Source organism: Ovis aries, chromosome 12 (assembly GCF_016772045.2).
Source record: "Ovis aries strain OAR_USU_Benz2616 breed Rambouillet chromosome 12, ARS-UI_Ramb_v3.0, whole genome shotgun sequence".
Classification (NCBI taxonomy): Eukaryota; Metazoa; Chordata; class Mammalia; order Artiodactyla; family Bovidae; genus Ovis; species Ovis aries.
The window spans coordinates 18,250,743-18,271,104 of record NC_056065.1 but is presented as its reverse complement, the minus strand read 5'-3'; the positions used below and the strand labels follow the sequence as shown (position 1 = coordinate 18,271,104).

The 20,362-nt window shown below is 39.3% G+C and overlaps 1 protein-coding gene across 1 annotated transcript in view; it reads left to right on the top strand.

Moving 5' to 3' along the window:
- Positions 1–20,362, top strand: part of USH2A (usherin) — a 983,289-nt gene that overhangs the window by 827,760 nt on the left and 135,167 nt on the right. The window contains exon 62 of the mRNA XM_060396021.1: positions 7,944–8,298. Coding sequence (XP_060252004.1) covers positions 7,944–8,298 — 355 coding nt within the window. The remainder of the gene's footprint in view (positions 1–7,943; positions 8,299–20,362) is intronic.

Sequence of the window (20,362 nt, the reverse complement as noted above, 5' to 3'; positions counted from 1 at the left end):
TTAAACTTTTAGAGGTTGTTAAACTTCATTCTCAGTCATGTCCAAGTCTTTGCAACCCCATGAACTGGAACCCACCAGGCTCCTCTATCCATGGGATTCTCCAGACAAGAATACTGGGGTGGATTGCCATTTCCTACTCCAGAGCATCTTCATAACCCAGTGATCAAACCCATGTCTCTTTTATCTCCTGCATTGGCAGGTAGATTCTTTACCACTGCACCACCTTGGAAGCTTCAGTTCAGTTCAGTTCAGTCACTCAGTCATGTCTGACTCTTTGCAACCTCATGAATTGCAGCACACCAGGCCTCCCTGTCCATCACCAACTCCTGGAGTTCACCCAGACTCACGTCCATCAAGTCGGTGATGCCATCCAGCCATCTCATCCTCTGTCATCTCTTTCTCCTCCTGCCCCCAATCCTTCCCAGCATCAGAGTCTTTTCCAATGAGTCAACTCTTCCTATGAGGTGGCCAAAGTACTGGAGTTTCAGCTTTAGCATCATTCCTTCCAAATAACACCCAGGACTGATCTCCTTTAGAATGGACTGGTTGGATCTCCTTGTAGTCCAAGGGACTCTCAAGAGTCTTCTCCAACACCACAGTTCAAAAGCCTCAATTCTTCAGTGCTCAGCTTTCTTCACAGTCCAACTCTCATATCCATACATGACCACAGGAAAACCATAGCTTTGACTAGACAGACCTTTGTTGGCAAAGTAACAAAGGTTGTCTCTGCTTTTTAATATGCTGTCTAGGTTGCTCATAACTTTCCTTCCAAGGAGTAAACGTCTTTTAATTTCATGGCTGCAATCACCATCTGCAGTGATTTTGGAGCCCTCAAAAATAAAGTCTGACACTGTTTCCACCATTTTCCCATCTATTTGCCATAAAGTGATGGGACCAGATGCTATGATCTTAGTTCTCTGAATGTTAAGCTTTAAGCCAACTTTTTCACTCTCCTCTTTCACTTTCATCAAGAGGCTTTTTAGTTCCTCTTCACTTTCTGCCATAAGGGTGGAGTCATTGGCATATCTGAGATTATTGATATTTCTCCCGGCAATCTTGATTCCAGCTTGTGCTTCTTCCAGCCCAGTGTTTCTCATGATGTACTCTGCATATAGAGATTCCGAAACAGTCTCTCAAAAATGGGATGTAAGAATTTCTAATTCTGAAATCTCCTATCAATATTGAAACAACAATCTTTCAAATCTTTGCAAGTTCAGTATTTTAAGTGGCATATTATTATTGTTTTAATTAAAATTTTAGTCATAATAAGCCACACTGTTTATTTATTTCAAATATATATTTGGTATTTGTGTGTATATAGTATAGCATATATCCTTAGACTATTTTCATTTGGACAGTTTCTTATTAATTTACCTATTTTCATGTATATTAAGGAAATTTTCAAGTGATCGTATTAAAAATAACATATCAATTATTTCTTCCTATGCTTTTATGGCTCTATTCCTTATATCTAAATGTAGACTGGATTTTGTTTTTGTTTACTTGAAGTGTAATTAACAAACAACATTATATTAGTTTCAAGAGTTCAACATAATGGTTCAACATTAGTGTACATTTCAGTATGATCCACAATTAGTCTAGTTACCAACTGTTACCATTCAGAGTTACAAATTTTTTTACTTTTGAGAAGTTTTTTTTTACTTTCTTAGCAATTTTCAAATTTGCAATGTAATATTATCAGTCTAGTCACCATGTTGTATGCTGACTTACTTCTTTTATACTAGAAGTTTTTACCCCTTTGCCCCATTCTTTCCATCCCTCAAAGCCTGGATGGTGGCTCAGAGGGTAAAGTATCTGCCTGTAATGCAGGAAACCCTGGCCAGGAAGATCACCTGGAAAAGGGAATGGCAACCCACTCCAGTATTCTTGCTTGGGAAATCCCACAGAGAGAGGAGCCTGGCGGGCTATAGTCCAAGGAGTCTTAAAATAGTCTGACATGATTTAGTGACTGAGTACGCACACAATTTGTCAACATTATTTTATAATTTACTGATTGGAAATGCCACATATACAAAATTCCCATGTGTCATCTCACTCATTTCAGAACTTTGTATTGTTTCATTCATGGTAGATAAAATATTAGCAAGCATTACCTGATGGCAAAGATATCTCAGGTGAATAAAATTAATGGAATAAGCAAAATTCCCAACACTGAAGGTATAGGGTCCCAGTAGCAGTCAGGCTCAGAGAAGGCAATGGCAACCCACTCCAGTACTCTTGCCTGGAAAATCCCACGGGTGGAGGAGCCTGGTAGGCTGCAGTCCATGGGGTCGCTAACAGTCAGACACGACTGAGTGACTTCACTTTCACTTTTACTTTTCACTTTCCTGCATTGGAGAAGGAAATGGCAACCCACTCCAGTCTTCTTACCTGGAGAATCCCAGCGACGGGGGAGCCTGGTGGGCTGCCGTCTATGGGATCACACAGAGTGGGACTATTTTCCCTAAGCTTCATTTTTATGTAAGTTAGGCTAATAAACATCGAAAATAACATCTAGAATTTCATGGGAATTAAATCATGTATGTGAAAGTACTTTGTTAAACATAAAGCAAGATTTTAAAAAATAGGAAGTTATCCAAAGTTAACGACTGAAGCTACTTAGCAGCAGCAGCAGCAGTCAGGCTTAGCCGGAGATTTGTTATTTGTAGGAAACATTTAGAAGATCTACTTGATGCTAGATTTTGGAAGACTTTGAATGCTAGGTTAAGGAGTTTAGGTTTTTGATTTGGAAACAATGTGAACCATTGAAGGTTTGGGATAAAATAGAGAAACAATGTGATAGCTTGACTAGAGGGTGGCATTTGCAGTCAGAAGATACAGCTTCCAGGCCCTGGGTCTGCCACTTACTAGTTATGTGACCTTGGGCAAGTCACTATTTTTCCCTAAGGTTCATTTTTATCTAAGTTAGGCTAATAAACATAGAAAATAACATCTAGAATTTCATGGGAATTAAATTATGTATGTGAAAGTACTGTGTTAAAGCATGATTTTAAAAAATAGGAAGTTATCCAAGGTTAACCATCCATAGCCATGCTTTGGAAGACAAATCTGGCAGTTATATATTTATATTTCAGGACAAAGAAAGGCATTAATGATAATAAAAGAAGATTTTACTACAGTACACCTAGTATGATTCTGTTTTTCTTTAAATATAAAGAATACTTTTACATTTATATGTACACAAAAAAAGTCTGGAAAGTTAAACACCAAAAGAAAGTTAACAGTGCTCATCGCCCAGAGATAGGTTATGGATAATTCTTGAATTTTTTGCTCATCTGTATTTTCTAATTACTTTTTACAGTCAATATGTAATATTGTGTGATAAAGACAAAATGATAAGTCCAGTGAGTCCAGATGCAAATCTATCATCACCCTCTTTATGATTTTCTTATTTCCCTCTTTCTGTGAGCATCATCCTCATTTTCTATAGCAATCAAAGTCTGCTCAAGAAAGAAGAACCACACCAGTTATTTTAACAGAGAGAATTTAATGTAAAGAGTTACTAACTGGTTGTCAATTTGTTGACTAGATAACTGAAAGATGAAAAAAGAACTCAAGATATCATGGAGATGGCAACTGCAGGAAAGAGCTAATACCTATAGGACTGAGGCAACAAAGAGAAATAGCTTGAATTATTAAAACTCAGAAGATTAGAGAGAAGCAGTTCTGATGCTGGGACCCAGACATTCGAGGAGGCAGAGTGGGGGGCTGGGAGAGGGCGGGCACCCACCAGCTGATGCAGATGTCTGTAGGAGGAGGCATGAGATAAAGCTCGCTTTCAAAGTGTTGGGAAAATGTCACAGTTGAACTATCTGCTTCTAAGGGAGAAGGATCTACCTCCTCCAAGGTGAAAAATCCTTCTTGGAGAGAACCTTATGTAATCAGCAAGCAGGCAGGAAGCAGATAGGGAGGAGCCCGTTAGTTCCCTTTTCCTTTCAGGTCTCTGACGTCACCCTCTGGCACCCCCTATTGGCAGAGCTCAGCACAGAGTCAGCTGGCCGAGCAGAAACGTAGATGATGGAGTCCCCGTCCTACTCTCATAAAGCCAAATATAGAAGGGTAGGTTTAGAATTGAGAGACAATAACTTAATAATGAGAACATTCCTCTGGTTCTTCTTGGAACCAAAATTTTGAACTCTAGTCAACCAGTTGGTTATCCAGTCACTGCTTCAAAAAATACTCATTGTCCACTGCAGTGTGCCATGCTCCACTAGGTGCTGTGAGTGTGTGGAAGAATAAGTAGAGTCCCTACCTTCAAGGAACTTGTGGGATAGGAGGAGACATATAAAAAAGGAAAGTCTGTTATAATACATGGTGACAAGTGAGTCCATACGGAAAAGGCTGAGCACATAGGAGGATATTATAACCCTGTTTGAGGCTTCTCTGGTGGCTCCAGATCTGTACTCAGAGGATTGCAAGGATCATATGGTAATTCTAGTTTTAGTTTCTGAAGGAACCTCCATATTATTCTCCATAGTGGCTGCACCAATTTACCTTCCCACCAACAGTGTAGGACGGTTCGCTTTTCTCCACACCCTCTTACGGCTTTGGACATCATTTCAGTGATAACTTCCTTTGTGTTATGTATTACATTTGATCCAGTGATTTTCATGTGCATAATTAAATAAGAATTATTTAAGTCTTACAAAATTCTAGACATTATGCACTATAAGATTATTTACTCCAGTTTACAAAGTAAAATGAAAACTAGAGAATACAGGTGAGTTTGCCCAAGGTCATTTAATGGTGTGGCAAGGCAAGGCCTGCAACCCATCTCCTGTGACTACAGGTGTTTCTGGTTATTTATTTAAACTCAGAGTATTCTAATATTCTTCATGAGGTAAGGTTGGCAGTCTCATCCTAAATTGTTATGGGAAATGCATTAAATTGTAGGATTTTATTTTAATTGCTTTTGAAGATAAGCACTAAGAACTACTGGCATTCCAAGAGAGTAGGGAGTTCTTTAAAAGGTTATACTACATGAAGACAACATAAGTATGAATGCTCTTTAAAATATATAGTTCCTGGTTTAATAATTATTTTTGTTTTCTTCTTAAGTGTTAAGCAACATTAAATTAACTCGAATTAGAAGAGGGAATTAGTGAAGTATCTCCCACATGAGCTTAAGCAGAGACAACCATTTGGCTCTTCAGAGAGAACTGGAAATGTGATTTTCCTGCACACAGACTGTTCAGGAGGAAACACTTCCAGTTAAATGAACAGTTGAAGCTTATATCTTAAATAAATTAGAAATAATTGTTGTCTATTCAATATCTTCTATTCAGAATTCATTCAACATAAAAATGTCCTTTTTTTTTTTTAAAATACCACAGATGGAATGGTTCAGTTCAGTTCAGTTCAGTCACTCTGTCGTGTCCAACTCTTTGTGACCCCATGAATCGCAGCATGCCAGGCCTCCCTGTCCATCACCAACTTCCGGAGTTCACGCAAACTCATGTCCATCGAGTCGGTGATGCCATCCAGCCGTCTCATCCTCTGTCATCCTCTTCTTCTCCTTCCCCTAATCCCTCCCAGCATCAGAGTCTTTTCCAATGAGTCAACTCTTCGCATGAGGTGGCCAAAGTGTTGGAGTTTCAGCTTCAGCATCAGTCCTTCCCATGGTTACCTCACTATAATATTAATTATTTCTTATCAGAACTGAATATTTAACCAGACTGCATCCTCCAGCTATTTTGGTGGATAAACTTGGGGCTAACATAATACTTTATCTCTTACATAGTACAGATTTTTAAAATTTATACTTTCAGGCAATTTTTTAAAGAATATCCACAATGGGAATTTGCTGTATGGCTCAGAAAACTCAGGGGCTCTGTATCAACCTAGAGGGGTGGGATGGGAGGGGAGATGGGAGGGAGGTTCAGGAGGGAGGGGATGTGTGTATATCTTATGGCTAATTCATGTTCAGGTTTGACAGAAAACAACAAAATTCTGCAAAGCACTTATCCTTCGATTAAAAAAGTAAATTAAAAAAAAGAATACCCATTGTGTGTGTGTTCTTTTATTTTTTATGTTTCTCCTACTTTTTTCCTTTTTGTTTTGTTTTTTCTTTACTTTTTTAATAGAATGTCAGTTTTATGACAACTATGGCTATACCTCAATGTAGGAATTCATGAATTTTTTACAAAAATTCTTTCAATTGTCATAGAAAGTTTGAAGCCAGACAAAACAGACTATTTTATTTTCCCATAAAAGTTCATGTTTGTCTACTACATCATGTTCTCAGCAAACACCTTTTAAAAAACTTACTGAGAGGAGATTTTGGCTGTGAGCCCTTGGTCCTCATTAGAATGATCCATCCCACTGACACACCTGGTACCTGGTATCAGCAGCAAGTACAAAGGCCACACCCTGCACACCTATACTGGGTGCAGAGTCTGGCAAGGAATAATGAGGTGCGTTGTTGAGCCATAACTGCAGGTCACTGGGATTATCTGTGAATTCTCCACAGCCTCCAGCAGGTAGACTGTCATTGCTCTTTCCTAGGTCATAGTGACTTATCAACTTGAGGATCATCATATTCTCAAAGCCAAAAATTTTAAATATCCTGCCTTTTCTTGAAAGGTACTGTCATTTACTTTGTCTTAATAACCCTTTCCAATTTGATGGTTAATCTGATATGGCAGTATGTGAACATGCCAGCATCTGAAGAGTGAGTTAATTAAATACCCCTAAGAGCCTGGAAAATACTGATTTATTCATCAATCTCTTCTCAACTGGAGATGAAGCGAAATGAGGAAAGGGTCATCCCTTGTGTACAATTCTTCCCCAACCTAGAACACTTAACCTCATGGGAAGGAAGGGTTGATAGAGATGAGGCAAAGATGCAGAAAAGCCATGGAATTATATGCCTTTGGGCCGTTCATTCAAAAAATTATTTGGACTGGAAGCTTGAGGTTAGTAGATGCAAACCGTTACATATAGAATAGATAAACAAGGTCCTACTGGAAAGCACAGAGAACTATATTCAATATTCTCAGATATACCATAATGGAAATGGGTATAAAAAAGAATGTACTGAATCACTTTGCTGTATAGTAGAAATTAAGTCACCTTTGTAAATTAACTATACTTTAATTTTTTTAAAAAGTTTTATTGAGCTTACTGGGTTCGGATGCTGGTAACCCAGAAAGAGACCAACCACGATTCCTCGGAAACTTCCCATTCTGGGCAGATCTGCATCATGATTTTATACCCAGATTAGCAAGTATCTGTTCCAAATAAAATACCATATCACATATTGGGGGCCATTCTAACAACTGACAATTCCAATTCTTGTACTTAGACATTTAATGCTCTGTGTGTGTGTGGGTGTTAGTCGCTCAGTTGTGTTCGACTCTGCAACCCCCTGGAGTGTAGCTCCCCATGCTCGTCTGTCCATGGGATTCTCCAGGCAAGAATACTGGAGTGGGTTGCTATTGCCTTCTCCAATGCTCTATATGTTGAGTACCAAAAGAGTTTGCATGGGCCTTAGGGATTTTGGGGGGCTCGGGTGGGGGGTAAGGTTGAAATATAATTGATTTAAAATGTTGTGTTAGTTTCAGATGTACAACAAAGTGATAGTTACTTGTTTTTTTCTGTCTGATTTCATGAGCCCTAGTTTTGACATTAGTAAAATCTAAAGATGGGACTAAATTCCTTTCTTAGATAGTTGAAAGAATTTTTTGAGCATACTCTGCTTTTTACTTAGGTTTTGGAGAAGCCATCTGAAATAAATTTGACTTTTACCCTTTAAAGAGTTCCGAAGCAAACTCCTATTGTTAGACTTACCATGTTCATTTTGGTTAACGGGACTGTTGAAAAATTGAGTTTGTAACAAATTCTTCTAAAAAGCAATTTCTTACTCTGTCCACAAACCTTCTTGAGTGTGAGGTGTCACTGATTCCTTCCTGGTTTCCTTTCAGACGTCCTACTGGCACTGAAGAGGAATCCCTTGTGTTTGTCTGGTCAGAAGGAGCCCTTGAATTTATTGACGATGCCGACACTTTGAGGCCTTTCACACTCTATGAGTATCGGGTCAGAGCCTGTAACTCCAGGGGCTCTGTGGAGAGTCTGTGGTCGTCAGCACGGACTCTGGAAGCCCCACCTCAAGATTTCCCGGCACCTTGGGCTCAAGTCACCGGTGCCCATTCAGTTCTGCTGAACTGGACTGAGCCAGACTCTCCCAACGGCATCATCTTCCAGTATCGTGTGGTTTACCAACAGAAAACTGATGACCCGACCTTGAACTTCTCTGCTGTGCATGCTTTCACAGTGATGGTAAGAACTTTAGAAAAAAGAAAAAGAATAACAGGTACTTAGATTTTTTAAATTAATTTTTATTGAGGTGTACCTGCTTTACAATGTTCTGTTATTAATCGTTTCTACTATACAGCAAAGTGAATTAGCTACTGTTGTGGTTCAATTGCTAAATCATGTCTGACTCTTTGCAACCCCATGAATTGTAGCTCACCAGGCTTCCCTGTCCTTCACTGTCTCCTGGAGCTTTCTCAAACTTATGTCCATTGAGTTGGTGATGCTATCTAACCATCTCATCCTCTGATGTCCCCTTCTCCTTTTGCCTTCAGTCTTTCCCAGCATCAGGGTCTTTGCCAATGAGTTGGCTCTTCACATCAGGTGGCCAAAATATTAGAGCATCAGCTTCAGCATCAGTCCTTTCGGTGAATATTCAGGATTGATTTCCTTCAGGATTGGCTGTTTTGATCTCCTTGCTATCCAAGGACTATTAAGAGTCTTTTCCAGCACCACAATTCAAAAGTATCAATTCTTCAGTGCTCAGCCTTCTTTATGGTCCAGCTAGACGTATACATATATCCCCTCTTTTTTGGATTTCCTTTCTCATTTAGGTCACCACAGAGCGTGGAGTAGAGTTCCCTGTGTTATAAAGTAGGTTCTTGTTTGTTATCTATTTTTCTCCCTTTGGTTATCTATTTTATGCATAGCATCAATAGTGTATATATGACAATCCCAATCTCCCGATTCCTCCTATCACCCCTCCCTTCACCCTTGGTATCCATATGCTTGATCTCTATGTCTGTGTCTCAATATCTGCTTTGCAAATTAGATCACCTGTACTATTTTCCTAGATTCCACATATTTGCATTAATATATGTTTCTCTCTTTCTGACTTCATTCTGTATGACAGTCTCTATGTCTATCCATGGCTGTACGTTTAACCCAATTTTGTTCCTTTTTATGGCTGAAATATTCCATTGTGTATAAGAACAGGTACTTATATGGTTAATATGTTGACGTTAATTTTCTTAGCTGGCTTATCATTTTTCTTTACCTGATGCTCAAATATATGGGAATTTTTAAGTGCAAAAGTTACAAAGTAGTCATGGGGACAAGATACTGAACTAAGTATAGGAGATACTGGAGACCAGTGTTCAGATCATAGTTAATCTGTGTTACTGCCAAAAAAATAACTGATCTCTCTTTGCATGACTTTCAGACCCATTCAATAGAAGTATTAAATGTTTCCCTCTGCACCTCACAGGGATGAAGCTCAGATAAAATTAGACATGTCACATATGTAAATATGGTATTATTGACTCTTTGAGGAAAAAGAAAATTTAATTTCTAGATATACCTATCTAGATAAATAGATATAGTTATACATATACGTCACATGCACTATAACTTAATGGTGATTTTTCAGGGTTGGCCTCCTCTGGCCCATACCACCACTTAATTCAATTTACCTTCTATCTCCTGAGAGCTTTCTTTGTACCTGGCATAGCCTTATGTTCTATAGGAGATACAAAAAACAGGATGGTCCTTCTCTCAGGGAGCTTTCCCTCTTATAATATTGCAGAGATGAGAACTGAGCACTAAAAAGTAAGCGAAGTAGTGGGTAACAGCCCATAATATTCACCACGCTGGGATTCAGATCCCAAACCCTACCACCTACTGGCCACAAGCCACAACCCATGAAAAAATCATACATCAAAAGTGTTAAACAAGAAATGCTCTGGAAAGTTTGTAAATGTGATTCTATTTGTATAAAATTTTCTAGAATATTGTAAGTATAGAGAGGAGATATACTGGGACAAGGAACTTCTCTGCCTTTATCAATAAGGCTACCTGTAGGGAGAGGAGACAGTTTTACATTTTGCTTCATGTAATTCTCTATTTTTTTATTTTTTCTAATGACTATTTATTATTATTTTATTTAAAAAATTTAATTTCAGTAAAGATCTGTAAAACCCCAAATTAATCAAATTATGTCTCATAGATATTAGTTGGCAGCCCTGACTCTCCCCAGCATTGAGCAGAATGATGGGCAGGTAGCAGATATTAACAAAATAGGAAAGACTGAAAGATATGCTCTGCGAGGTCGGCAGGAAACCCTAAGACTGAAGGGGTTTCATGGGACAGATGAAACATTGTGGTCTTGGGAGTGAAATACACATGGTTTTCAAAATGTGCGATGACTGTCCTAAATATGAAAACCCCTCACAAGGAAGAAAAACTGGACAACACAAAGCATCATCTTCAAAGGCCGGATCATTTTCTATGTTTCCAGTTTTGGAAGCCCAATTTACATAAAGGTTATCTTATAAGAGGATACCCAAAATACCTAAATAAGGTGAGGCAAACATATTTTAATGAAACTCTGGAAGAATCTTCATAAATGAATAGAATGTAATATTTTCTCACTATCCAATGTTCAAATTTCTCATATGACTAAGAAATAAGCAATGTATTAATTAAAGAAATCTTCCTTTTTAACTTAACTTTTGTTTTATATTGGAATATAGATGATTTACAATGTTGTGTTAGTCTCAGGTGGGCAGCATAGTGATTCAGTCATGCATTTCATAATATCCATTTTTTCCCATGTAAGTAATTGCAGAATGTTGAGTAGAGTTCCTGTGCTATACAGTAGGTCCTGTTGACTATCAGCAAGGCTTTATATTTTACATATAGTTTGAATATGTTAATCCCAGGCTCCTAATTTACCCCTGCTCCCCTACATTTCATCTTTGGTAACCATAAATTTGTTCTGTGAGTCTGTGAGTCTGTTTGTGTTTTGCAAATAAGGTCATTTGTATCTCTTTTTTTATATTCCACATATAAGTGGAATACATTTCCACACATTTGTCTTTCTCTGACTTCACTTAGAAACTTGATCTCTAAGTCCATCTACGTTGTGGCAAATGTCACTCTTTCATGTTTTTATGGCTGAGTAATAGTCCCTTGTATATTGTACCAAATCTTCTATATCCTTTCCTCTGTCAAGGGACATTTAGGTTGCTTCTGTGTCTTGGATATTGTAAATAGTACTGCAGTGGATATTGGGGTGCTTGTGTCTTTCCAAATTAGAAAACTCGAATGCCCAGGAATGGGACTGCTGGACCATATGGTAGTTTTATTTTTAGTTTTACAAGGAACCTCCATACTGTTCTCCATAGTGGCTATACCAGTTTATATACCCATTTCTCCACATTCTCTCCACATTCTGTCCAGCATATATTGTTTATAGAATGTTTGATGATGGCCACTCAGACTACTGTAAGGTGACGCTAATTTTTATTTGCATATCTCTAATAATTATCAGTGTTGAGCATCTCTTATACACCTCTTGGCCATTTGTATGTCTTCTTTGGAGAAATGTCTATTTAGATATTCTGCCCATTTTTTGATTAGGTTGTTTATTTTTTTATATAGAGCTACATGAGCTGTTTCTAAATTTTGGAGTTTAATCCCTTGTCAGTCACTTCATTTGCAAATATTTTCTCCCATTCTGTGGGTTCACTTTTCATTTTGTTTAGGATTTCCTTTGCTGTGCAAAAGCTTGTAAGTTTGATTTGGTCCCATTTCTTTTTGTTTTTATTTTCATTGCTCAAGGAGGTGGATCCAAAAAGATTTTGCTGAAATTTATATCAGAAAGAAATCTTCACTTATATTTAGAGTTAAGAATTTATTTTTTATTTGACACTTAATTTATATATCATCGGAGTCTTTTATATTACATTTAACAGTGCCGTCATTATAAGATTAGAGGCAACATTCTTAAGCGTAGAAGTTCTCTTTTAGTTATGTGATGCATGGGGAAATCTATCGCCCACCATACCCTTGTATTCATGTCCTCAACTTCCACCCTGAAAGAATACTGAAAAATCCTTGACAGGAGCTTTCTGAATGAGACATCTTAATTTAAATATATTTTATTGACAGCATCAATGTATCAATTATTAAACTCCTAATCTTTTAAATATGGCTTTCACAGATATCAGCCTAAACATTTAATCTCTCAGAAAGTTCTACTGAATTCCAACATGACTTAGCCTCTAAGTCATCCCTCCACGTTGTTGTTTGTTTATTTGCTCATCATGTCCGACTCTTTGCAACCCCATGGACTGCAGCCTGCCAGTCTCCTTTGATTGTGGGCTTTCCCAGGCAAGAATACTGGAGTGGGATTCCATTCCCTTCTCCAGTGGATCTTCCCGATCCAGGGATTGAACCCACTTCTCCTGCATCTCCTACATTGGCAGGCGGATTCTTCACCACTGAGCTACCTGGGAAGCCCTCATCCCTTCATATCCAGTTTCTTTTTACAGCACAATACTCAAAGTATTCAGTGAACTATGTTCTTTATTTAATCTGTTTGGCTCTGTTTTTATCATGCTAAAAAGTTCCTTCAAAAGAGGAAGGTTTATAGCCTCAAGCTTTAAGTCTTGCATGTCTCTTGGTATATGGGCCTTCCCCAACATTCATCTACCAGACCAATATTGTTTTATTCCTCCATGTTTCTAAAGATTAATCTTTGCAGTGTTAAAAATAAGAGCCAGAATAATTGAGAAACAGTATTTCTGCATTCTGCTTTTGAGTGTATGTATGTGTGTGTGTGTTCAAAGTGGTCCTCCAAAATCTGGATCTTTGTCCCTGAATATCCCAAGAGGAAATTTCATTAGAGTCATCAAGAAAAGTCCCATTTGAACTTTTTAACAATCAAGGGCATATTCCACAAAGCAATCAGGCTCGAGTAATTACATTATGGTCACTAGACCAAGTTTCCATGACTCTTTATGGACTGACATCTTTGAAAGAAGTAATCAGGAAAACAGACTATTGTCTTTGAGTTTCATCCATTCCTACGTCCCCAAGAGAACATTGTTTATAGATACCTAAAGAAGGAGATTCTAGAGGTTCTTCTTTCCAAGTCCTCATTATCAGAGAAGAATGTTCCTTTTCGCCTATCCAAATCCCTCCTCCTATATTTGAGGTTCATCTCTTCCTATTCAAAATACATTACTTCTTTCTATAGTAGTATATTGGACCCTCAGGGTCAAGAACATGCTATTGACCATTCAATCCAATTTGGCAAATAGTCATTGAGTACTCCATTCAGTTTGCCAATACTCTGTACTACCTTCTACTGTATGAGAGAAGTCTGTCATGCAGCTGGGCTATTGGGCAGAGACTCTGAGGGAAGAGAGTAGTCAAGTCTGAGACACAGATTTTTTACTACTAGGCATTTCAGGCTTATAAGTTTGTTTGCTTCTGAGTTTCTGCTGCTCATGTGTTGATGTTGTTTTTCAATTGCTAAGTCATATCCAACTCTTTGAGACACCATGGACTGTAGCATGCCAGCCTCCTCTGCCCTCCACAGTCTCCCCTGCGTTGGCTCAAATTCATGTCGTTTGAGTCAGTGACGCTATCTAACCATCTCATACTCTGCCCTCTCCTTCTCCTTTTGCCTTCAACCTAAGCATCAGGGTCTTTCCCAATAAATCAGCTCTTCACATCAAGTGGCCAAAGTATTGGAGCTTCAGCTCAGCATCAGTCCTTCCAAAGAATATTCAGAATCGATTTCTTTAGGATTGACTGGTTTCATCTCCTTGCAGTCCAAGGGACTCTTAAAAGAGTCTTCTCCAGCACCATAGTTCGAAAGCATCAAATCTTCAGTGCTTAGCCTTCTTTATGATCCAGTTCTCCCATCCATACATGACTGCTGGAAAAATCATAGCTTTGACTACTTGGACCTTTGTCAGCAAAGTGATATCTCTGATTTTTAATATGTTATCTAGGTTTGTCATAGCTTTCCTTCCAAGGAGCAAGTGTCTTTTAATTTCATGGCTGCAGTCACCATCCACAGTGATTCTGGAGCCCAGGAAAATAGAATCTTGCAGTGCTTCCACATTTTCCTCTTTCTATTTGCTGTGAAGTGATGGGACTGGATGCCATGATCTTAGTTTTTTGAATGTTGAGTTTCAAGTCAGCTTTTTCTCTCCCCTCTTTTACCTTCATTAAGAAGCTCTTTAGTTCCTCTTCACTTTCTGCTGTTAGAGTGATATCATCTGCATATCTGAGGTTGTTAATATTTCTTCCATCTCTCTTGATTCCAGCTTGTGAATCCATCCATCCTGCCCAGCATTTTGCATGATGTACTTTGCATATAAGTTAAATAAGCAGGGTGATAATATATAGCCTTAATGTACTCCTTTCTCAATTCTGAACTAGTCCATTGTTCCCTATTCAGTTCTAACTGTTGCTTTTTGACCTGCATACAAGTTCCTCAGGAGACAGGTGAAAGAATTTTCCAAAGTTTGTTGTGATCCATACAGTTAATGTAGTCAATGAAACAGAAGTACATATTTTTTCTGGAACTCCTTTGCTTTCTCCATGATCCAATAAATGTTGACAATTTGATCTCTGGTTCCTCTGCCTTTTCCAAACCTAGGTTGTACATCTGGAAATTCTCAGTTCACAAACTGCTGAAACATAGCTGGAAGGATTTTGCACATAACCTTGCTAGCATATGAAATGAGTGTAACTGTGTGGCAATTCTTTGGCATTGCCTTTATTTGGGATTTGAATGAAAACTGGCCTTTTTCAGTCCTGTGGCCACTGCTGAGTTTTCCAGATTTGCTGATATATTGAGTGCAACACTTTCGTAGCATCATCTTTTATGATTTGAAATGGTTCAGCTAGAATTCCATCACCTCCAATAGCTTTGTTCATAGTAATGCTTCCTAAGGCCCACTTGACTTCACACTCCAGGATGTTTGGTTCTAGGTAAGTGACCACACCATCATGGTTATCAAGGTCATTAAGACTTTTCTTGTATAGTTCTTCTGTGTGTTCTTGCCACTTCTTAGTTTTCTGCTTCTGTTAGGTCCTTACCATTTCTGTGGTGATTTACTTTTAAAGCTCTCTATAGCCTTCCTGGCTCTACTCACTGTTTTTCCAATTCCTACATCAACTAAATGTCTTTACTGCCTCTTTCCATTTCTGTGCCTCTCCTAGGATATTTTCCAACTTTTTGTTTCATTGACAGCTGTGGCTGAAATACACCAGAGCAAAGGAACTACATTGTCAATTTGTGAGATGCAGAATCCATCCCCACCGTCCAGGATTGCAATCCAGTTCCCAGGCTTGCAAGAGGTGTCACTAATGCCTCTCTTGTTCCTCTTGGGATCCCATCCCCCCAACGAGAAGTCACCAATAAATTGTGTGTAGAGTCGTGCCATCACTACCTTGTCCCAGAGTCCCCCCAGAGCTGTTTATAGACAGGTGGACGTAGCTGGGAGAGCCTCATAAAACAGGTGCAATGAATGCATGAGTCCTCCTGATGGTGGCAGTGGATGGAGAACTGGCAGTGGGGGCCCTCCATGGGGGTGGAGAGCATATGTGTTGGCAGGAGCAGCAGCAGCAGAGGCAGCAGGAGAGACGAAATGGAAAGAGTATGGCTTTTAATGTATCACCGGCTTCTCTCCTAATCACATGAAAAGTTTCATCTCTGGACCTACAGAGATTCTCCTAAGGGGAAGAGAGAGATATCTAGTTCCTCAGGATCTCTTCAAACCAAGCCCCTCCTCTACTGAAAACCAGCTTTAGGTAGAAGTCCTTAAGCCCCCTCCCAATTAACTCGGTGATGAATTGTGTGGTGTCAGGAGAGAAACTGCATGTAGCCTTGCTTGGCACAGGAGAGTTCCATGGTGGTATTTTACAGGGAACACTCCTGGCGAGGTTGGCGGTACTGTTGCCACCATTCAGATGTGTTTGCTTTTTCTCCCTGGCACCTGCCATCACACTGGCAAAAATAACTTGGGACAGAAAGGCAAAAGTGGTTTACCTGTTAGTCTGTGCTGTCACTGTATCCCTGTTCACCCCACAGGGTTATAAAACATCAAGCCCAAATTAGACACTTGCCCAGTCCCCTGAAAGATAGATGGTCCCTCGCTCTGTATGTAGAATCAAGCATGCGGTGCTGAGGAGTAAGCGAATTATATGGGTCACTAAAAGTTGGCTTCCGATCTGGAAATAAAATCCAGAATTACAGACTCTAGTTTCTAGATTCTAATTGCCAAACTTCCTTGCCCAATGTCACAGAGGAAGTATTCAAAACGTCCCCATGTGGTTGTCGCAAATCTCTTTACCATTAAGTAGATATATAAGGGGGAAAAAATGAGACTCTTTATAATTGCCATAAGATAGGGAGTTTGTGAATAAATCAATGATTTATTTTTAATCCCATTTTCATTTTGGCTTAGTCTAGTGTAAAATATTATTGCTCTTTACGTATGATCTTGAATTAGTTGGAGCTCTTAAATTTGATTGTTCTTGGCATTTTTCCCCAGATCCACTGATAAGTCAAAAGAAATGCTTTGGGAAATACAGTTATCTAAAAAGACTACTTTGGTGACTGTTGTTCCAAAATCAAGAAAAAATAGTGATGAAAACAATAGCCATACTTTCTGTGTCAGTTGGGACTTTCACATTATAGAATATGAGCAATAACATCATTCATTCTGAGACAAAATATGGCAGAGTAGATGTCACACAAAACAACGTGTTGGTACAACCCATTTTTTATTGTAAAGAACTTTGTTTGCTTTCAACTGTTCATTTATTAGGCTTCTGTTATCTTTCTGCTTTTTTCTAATGCCCTACCCTAACCTACCCTAATACCTAACAAATCTACTTGCTCAGTATTATTGGGCATAAAAAACATGTAAGTCTTGAACTTGTAACTAGTTCCTTGGAAGGGCCTTACTTATCTCCAATCACTTTATTCCACAAGCTGTATCAGGACCTCCTTCCTTGCTCATGAGAGCTCTAGAGCAAGTTCCATGGTTTTCCAGTCACTTTCAGTGACAAAGACCACCCAGTTTTGATAATCAAGACTCATTTGTATGCTAAAAAAATCCAGTCTAAATCCAGTCTAAAGCCTGACTTGTGTTAAGGCATCAACAGTGGGGAATAGAAGGCATGTCCATTTTTATTTCTTTTGTTCTTGTTGATTTCCTGAGGGTCATGGTAGAAAAGATAAAATGAAACTAAAAGAGGCAGAGCCTAATATTGTTCCGGTCCATCTACCATTGCCTTCAGATGTGTAAGTGTCTCATGGGATTTTTTTTTAATGGGTTACATAGAGGTCTCCCATTGGAAATTCCATGCTTCACAGTTCCTGATGCAGGCAACACACCCCTTGGCAAATTGCTTGCACCCTTGTCCATTACTGCCCCCAAAGATCCACCCACAGCCTTCTACCTGTAGGTTCCCTCTCCAAAAATGTCAGCCAATATCAGGACCTAGCATGTTAGCGAAACTCATTCTTTTCTTGACATTCATAGGCTTATGGACAAGTTGTTCTATTTTAAAAGGAAAGTACAACTAGTCCAGCACTATCTTCTCTACTTGCTTTACCACTGGGTGAGACCCAGCCAGCCTCAGAACTTGAGAATTCACTGAATGAGAAGCAGGTATCAGCTTCTGTGTTAGGACATGATCCCCAAATCCTGGGATCACATAACAATCTCAGAAGATCCTTCTTCACCCTGGTGGCTGCATAAAAATTACCCTATACATCTCTTTACCTCCATAGCCGGTCTCTTGAGGAGAGTGGAAGGTCCATCTTGCCTTTTTTGCAGGCACCCTCAATTTCTTCCTGATGTTCTCCAGGGCAGTGGTACCTTTTTGACATCAGGTACCAGTTTTGTGGAAGACAGTTTTCCCACAGACTGGCATGGGGGGAATGGCTTCAGGATGATTCAAGCACGTTACATTTATTGTATACTTTATTTCTATTATTATTATATCAGCTCCACCTCAGATCATCAGGCATTAGATCCTGGAGGCTGGGAACCCCTGATCTAGGATGTCCTTCATATGCCCGAGAGAGGAATGTGGAGCACTTCCCCTCCCTCTCTCAAATGGTAGAGAGATAACCTGGAGAAACTGCCCTACAGAATTCCTCTCTGGAACTTGCTTTTCATAAACCTGGATCTTCTCTTATATAAGTTGTCTTAAACAGATCTTCAGAGGGAAGATGAACTTGAAGATGTAAAGCTGATACTTTCTGTAAGCCATGCAGACGTTTCCCTAGCACTTCCAGCAGAGCTGCATTGTTATTCAGTTGTTAAGTCATGTCCAGCTCTTCACAACCCCCTGGACTGCAGCACACCAGGCTTCCCTGTCCTTCAGGAGCTTGCTCAAACTTATGTCAAACATTGAGTCAGTGATGCCATCCAACCATCTCATCCTCCGTCACCCCTTCTCCTCCTGCCTTCAATCTTTCCCATCATCAGGGTCTTTTCCAGTGAGTCAGTTCTTCACATCAGATGTCTAAAATATTGGAGTTTCATTTTCAATATCACTCCTTCCAATGAATAATCAGGGTTGATTTCCTTTAGGATTGACTAATTTGGTATTCTCACTGTCCAAGGGACTCTCAAGAGTCTTCTCCAGCACCACAATTCAAAAGCATCAATTCTTTGCAACTCAGCCTTCTTTATGATTCAACTCTCACATCTGTACATGACTACTAGAAAAACCATAGCTTTGACTATATGGACTTTTGTCAGCTAAGTGATGTCTCTTCATTTTAATATGTTATCTAGGTTTGTCATAGCTTTTCTTCCAAGGAGCAAGCATCTTTAATTTCGTGGCTGCAGTCACTGTCCACATGGATCTTGGAGCCCAAGAAAATAAAATCTGTCACTGTTTCACCTTTTCCCCATCTATTTGCCATGGAGTGATGGGACCAGATGCCATGATCTTAGTTTTCTGAATGCTGAGTTTTAAGCCAGCTTTTTCACTCTCCTCTTTCACTTTCATCAAGAGGCTTTTTAGTTCCTCTTCACTTTCTTCCATAAGGGTGGTGTCATCTGCGTATCTGAGGTTATTGATATTTCTCCTGGCAATCTTGATTCCAGCTTGTGCTTCATCCAGCCCAGCATTTCACATGATGTACTCTACATATAAGTTAAATAAGCAGACTGACAATATGCAGCCTTGACATATTCCTTTCCCAATTTTGAACCAGTTCATTTTTCCATGTCCAGTTCTAACTGTTGCTTCCTCACCTGCATACAGGTTTCTCAGTAGGCAGGAGCTCCGTACTGACCACATACTTTTCTAAACTCTAGTCATTATTCTGCAGCACACCCTGTTACATAGCTAAATGGCTCCATCATCTTCCTAGTTGCTTCAGCCACACCATAAGTTGTGGGGCTTGAGTCCTCTACTTTACTTCCATATCCAATCTTTCACTAAGTTCTGTTGATTCTGCTTTCTACACTATGTTGAATCTTCTGCTTGAAAGTCCCACAATGTCCACTTCTCTCCTCAAATGATCACACTGTTAAACTTCAAATGGATCCAGCGTCCTATTTAATTGTCAAGTTTGAACTATAGTGTTACTTGCCTCACAGGACTGTCTAAAGGCTAAATAAATTAATGCATATGCAAAATACTTTAAGACTGGAAATGGCAATATAAATAGGCTATAAAACTTCAGATATCCTATTATTTTGAAATAACAGAGGCTTTAAAAAATGAGCAAATGTAGAAAATATTAGGTTTGGATAAAGCAACTGTGAATTTTGTCATGACCGGAGAAACTATGTTCTGTCCTGTGTTCAGTCATGTTCAACTCTGTGACCCCATGGGTGACCCTTTGGACTCTAGCCTGTCAGACTCCTCTGTCCATGGAATTTTCCAGGCAAGAATATTGGAGTGTGTTGCCATTTCCTACTCCCGGGGATTTTCCAGACCCAGGAATCAAACCCAGGTCTCCTGCATGTCCTGCACTGGCAGGCAGATTCTGTACCTACTGAGCCACCTAAGAAGCCCCTTTGGGAAAACTTAGGTTGTGTTTCTTTTAAGCAGGCCTTACCTTGCAACAAAATGCTGAGCTTGCAAGTTTAAACATTTCCTCTTACCTTACAGTTAATTTCCAGGTAATATCTCAGATATTGGGCTAGACTCTATTTCCTTCCTAAGTTTCCCAAAGCGAGAATATGCTTTTCATCTCCCTGAGGTTTAGTCCTGACCCGTCTCCTCTCAGGACCATCAATATCTCACATTGGTC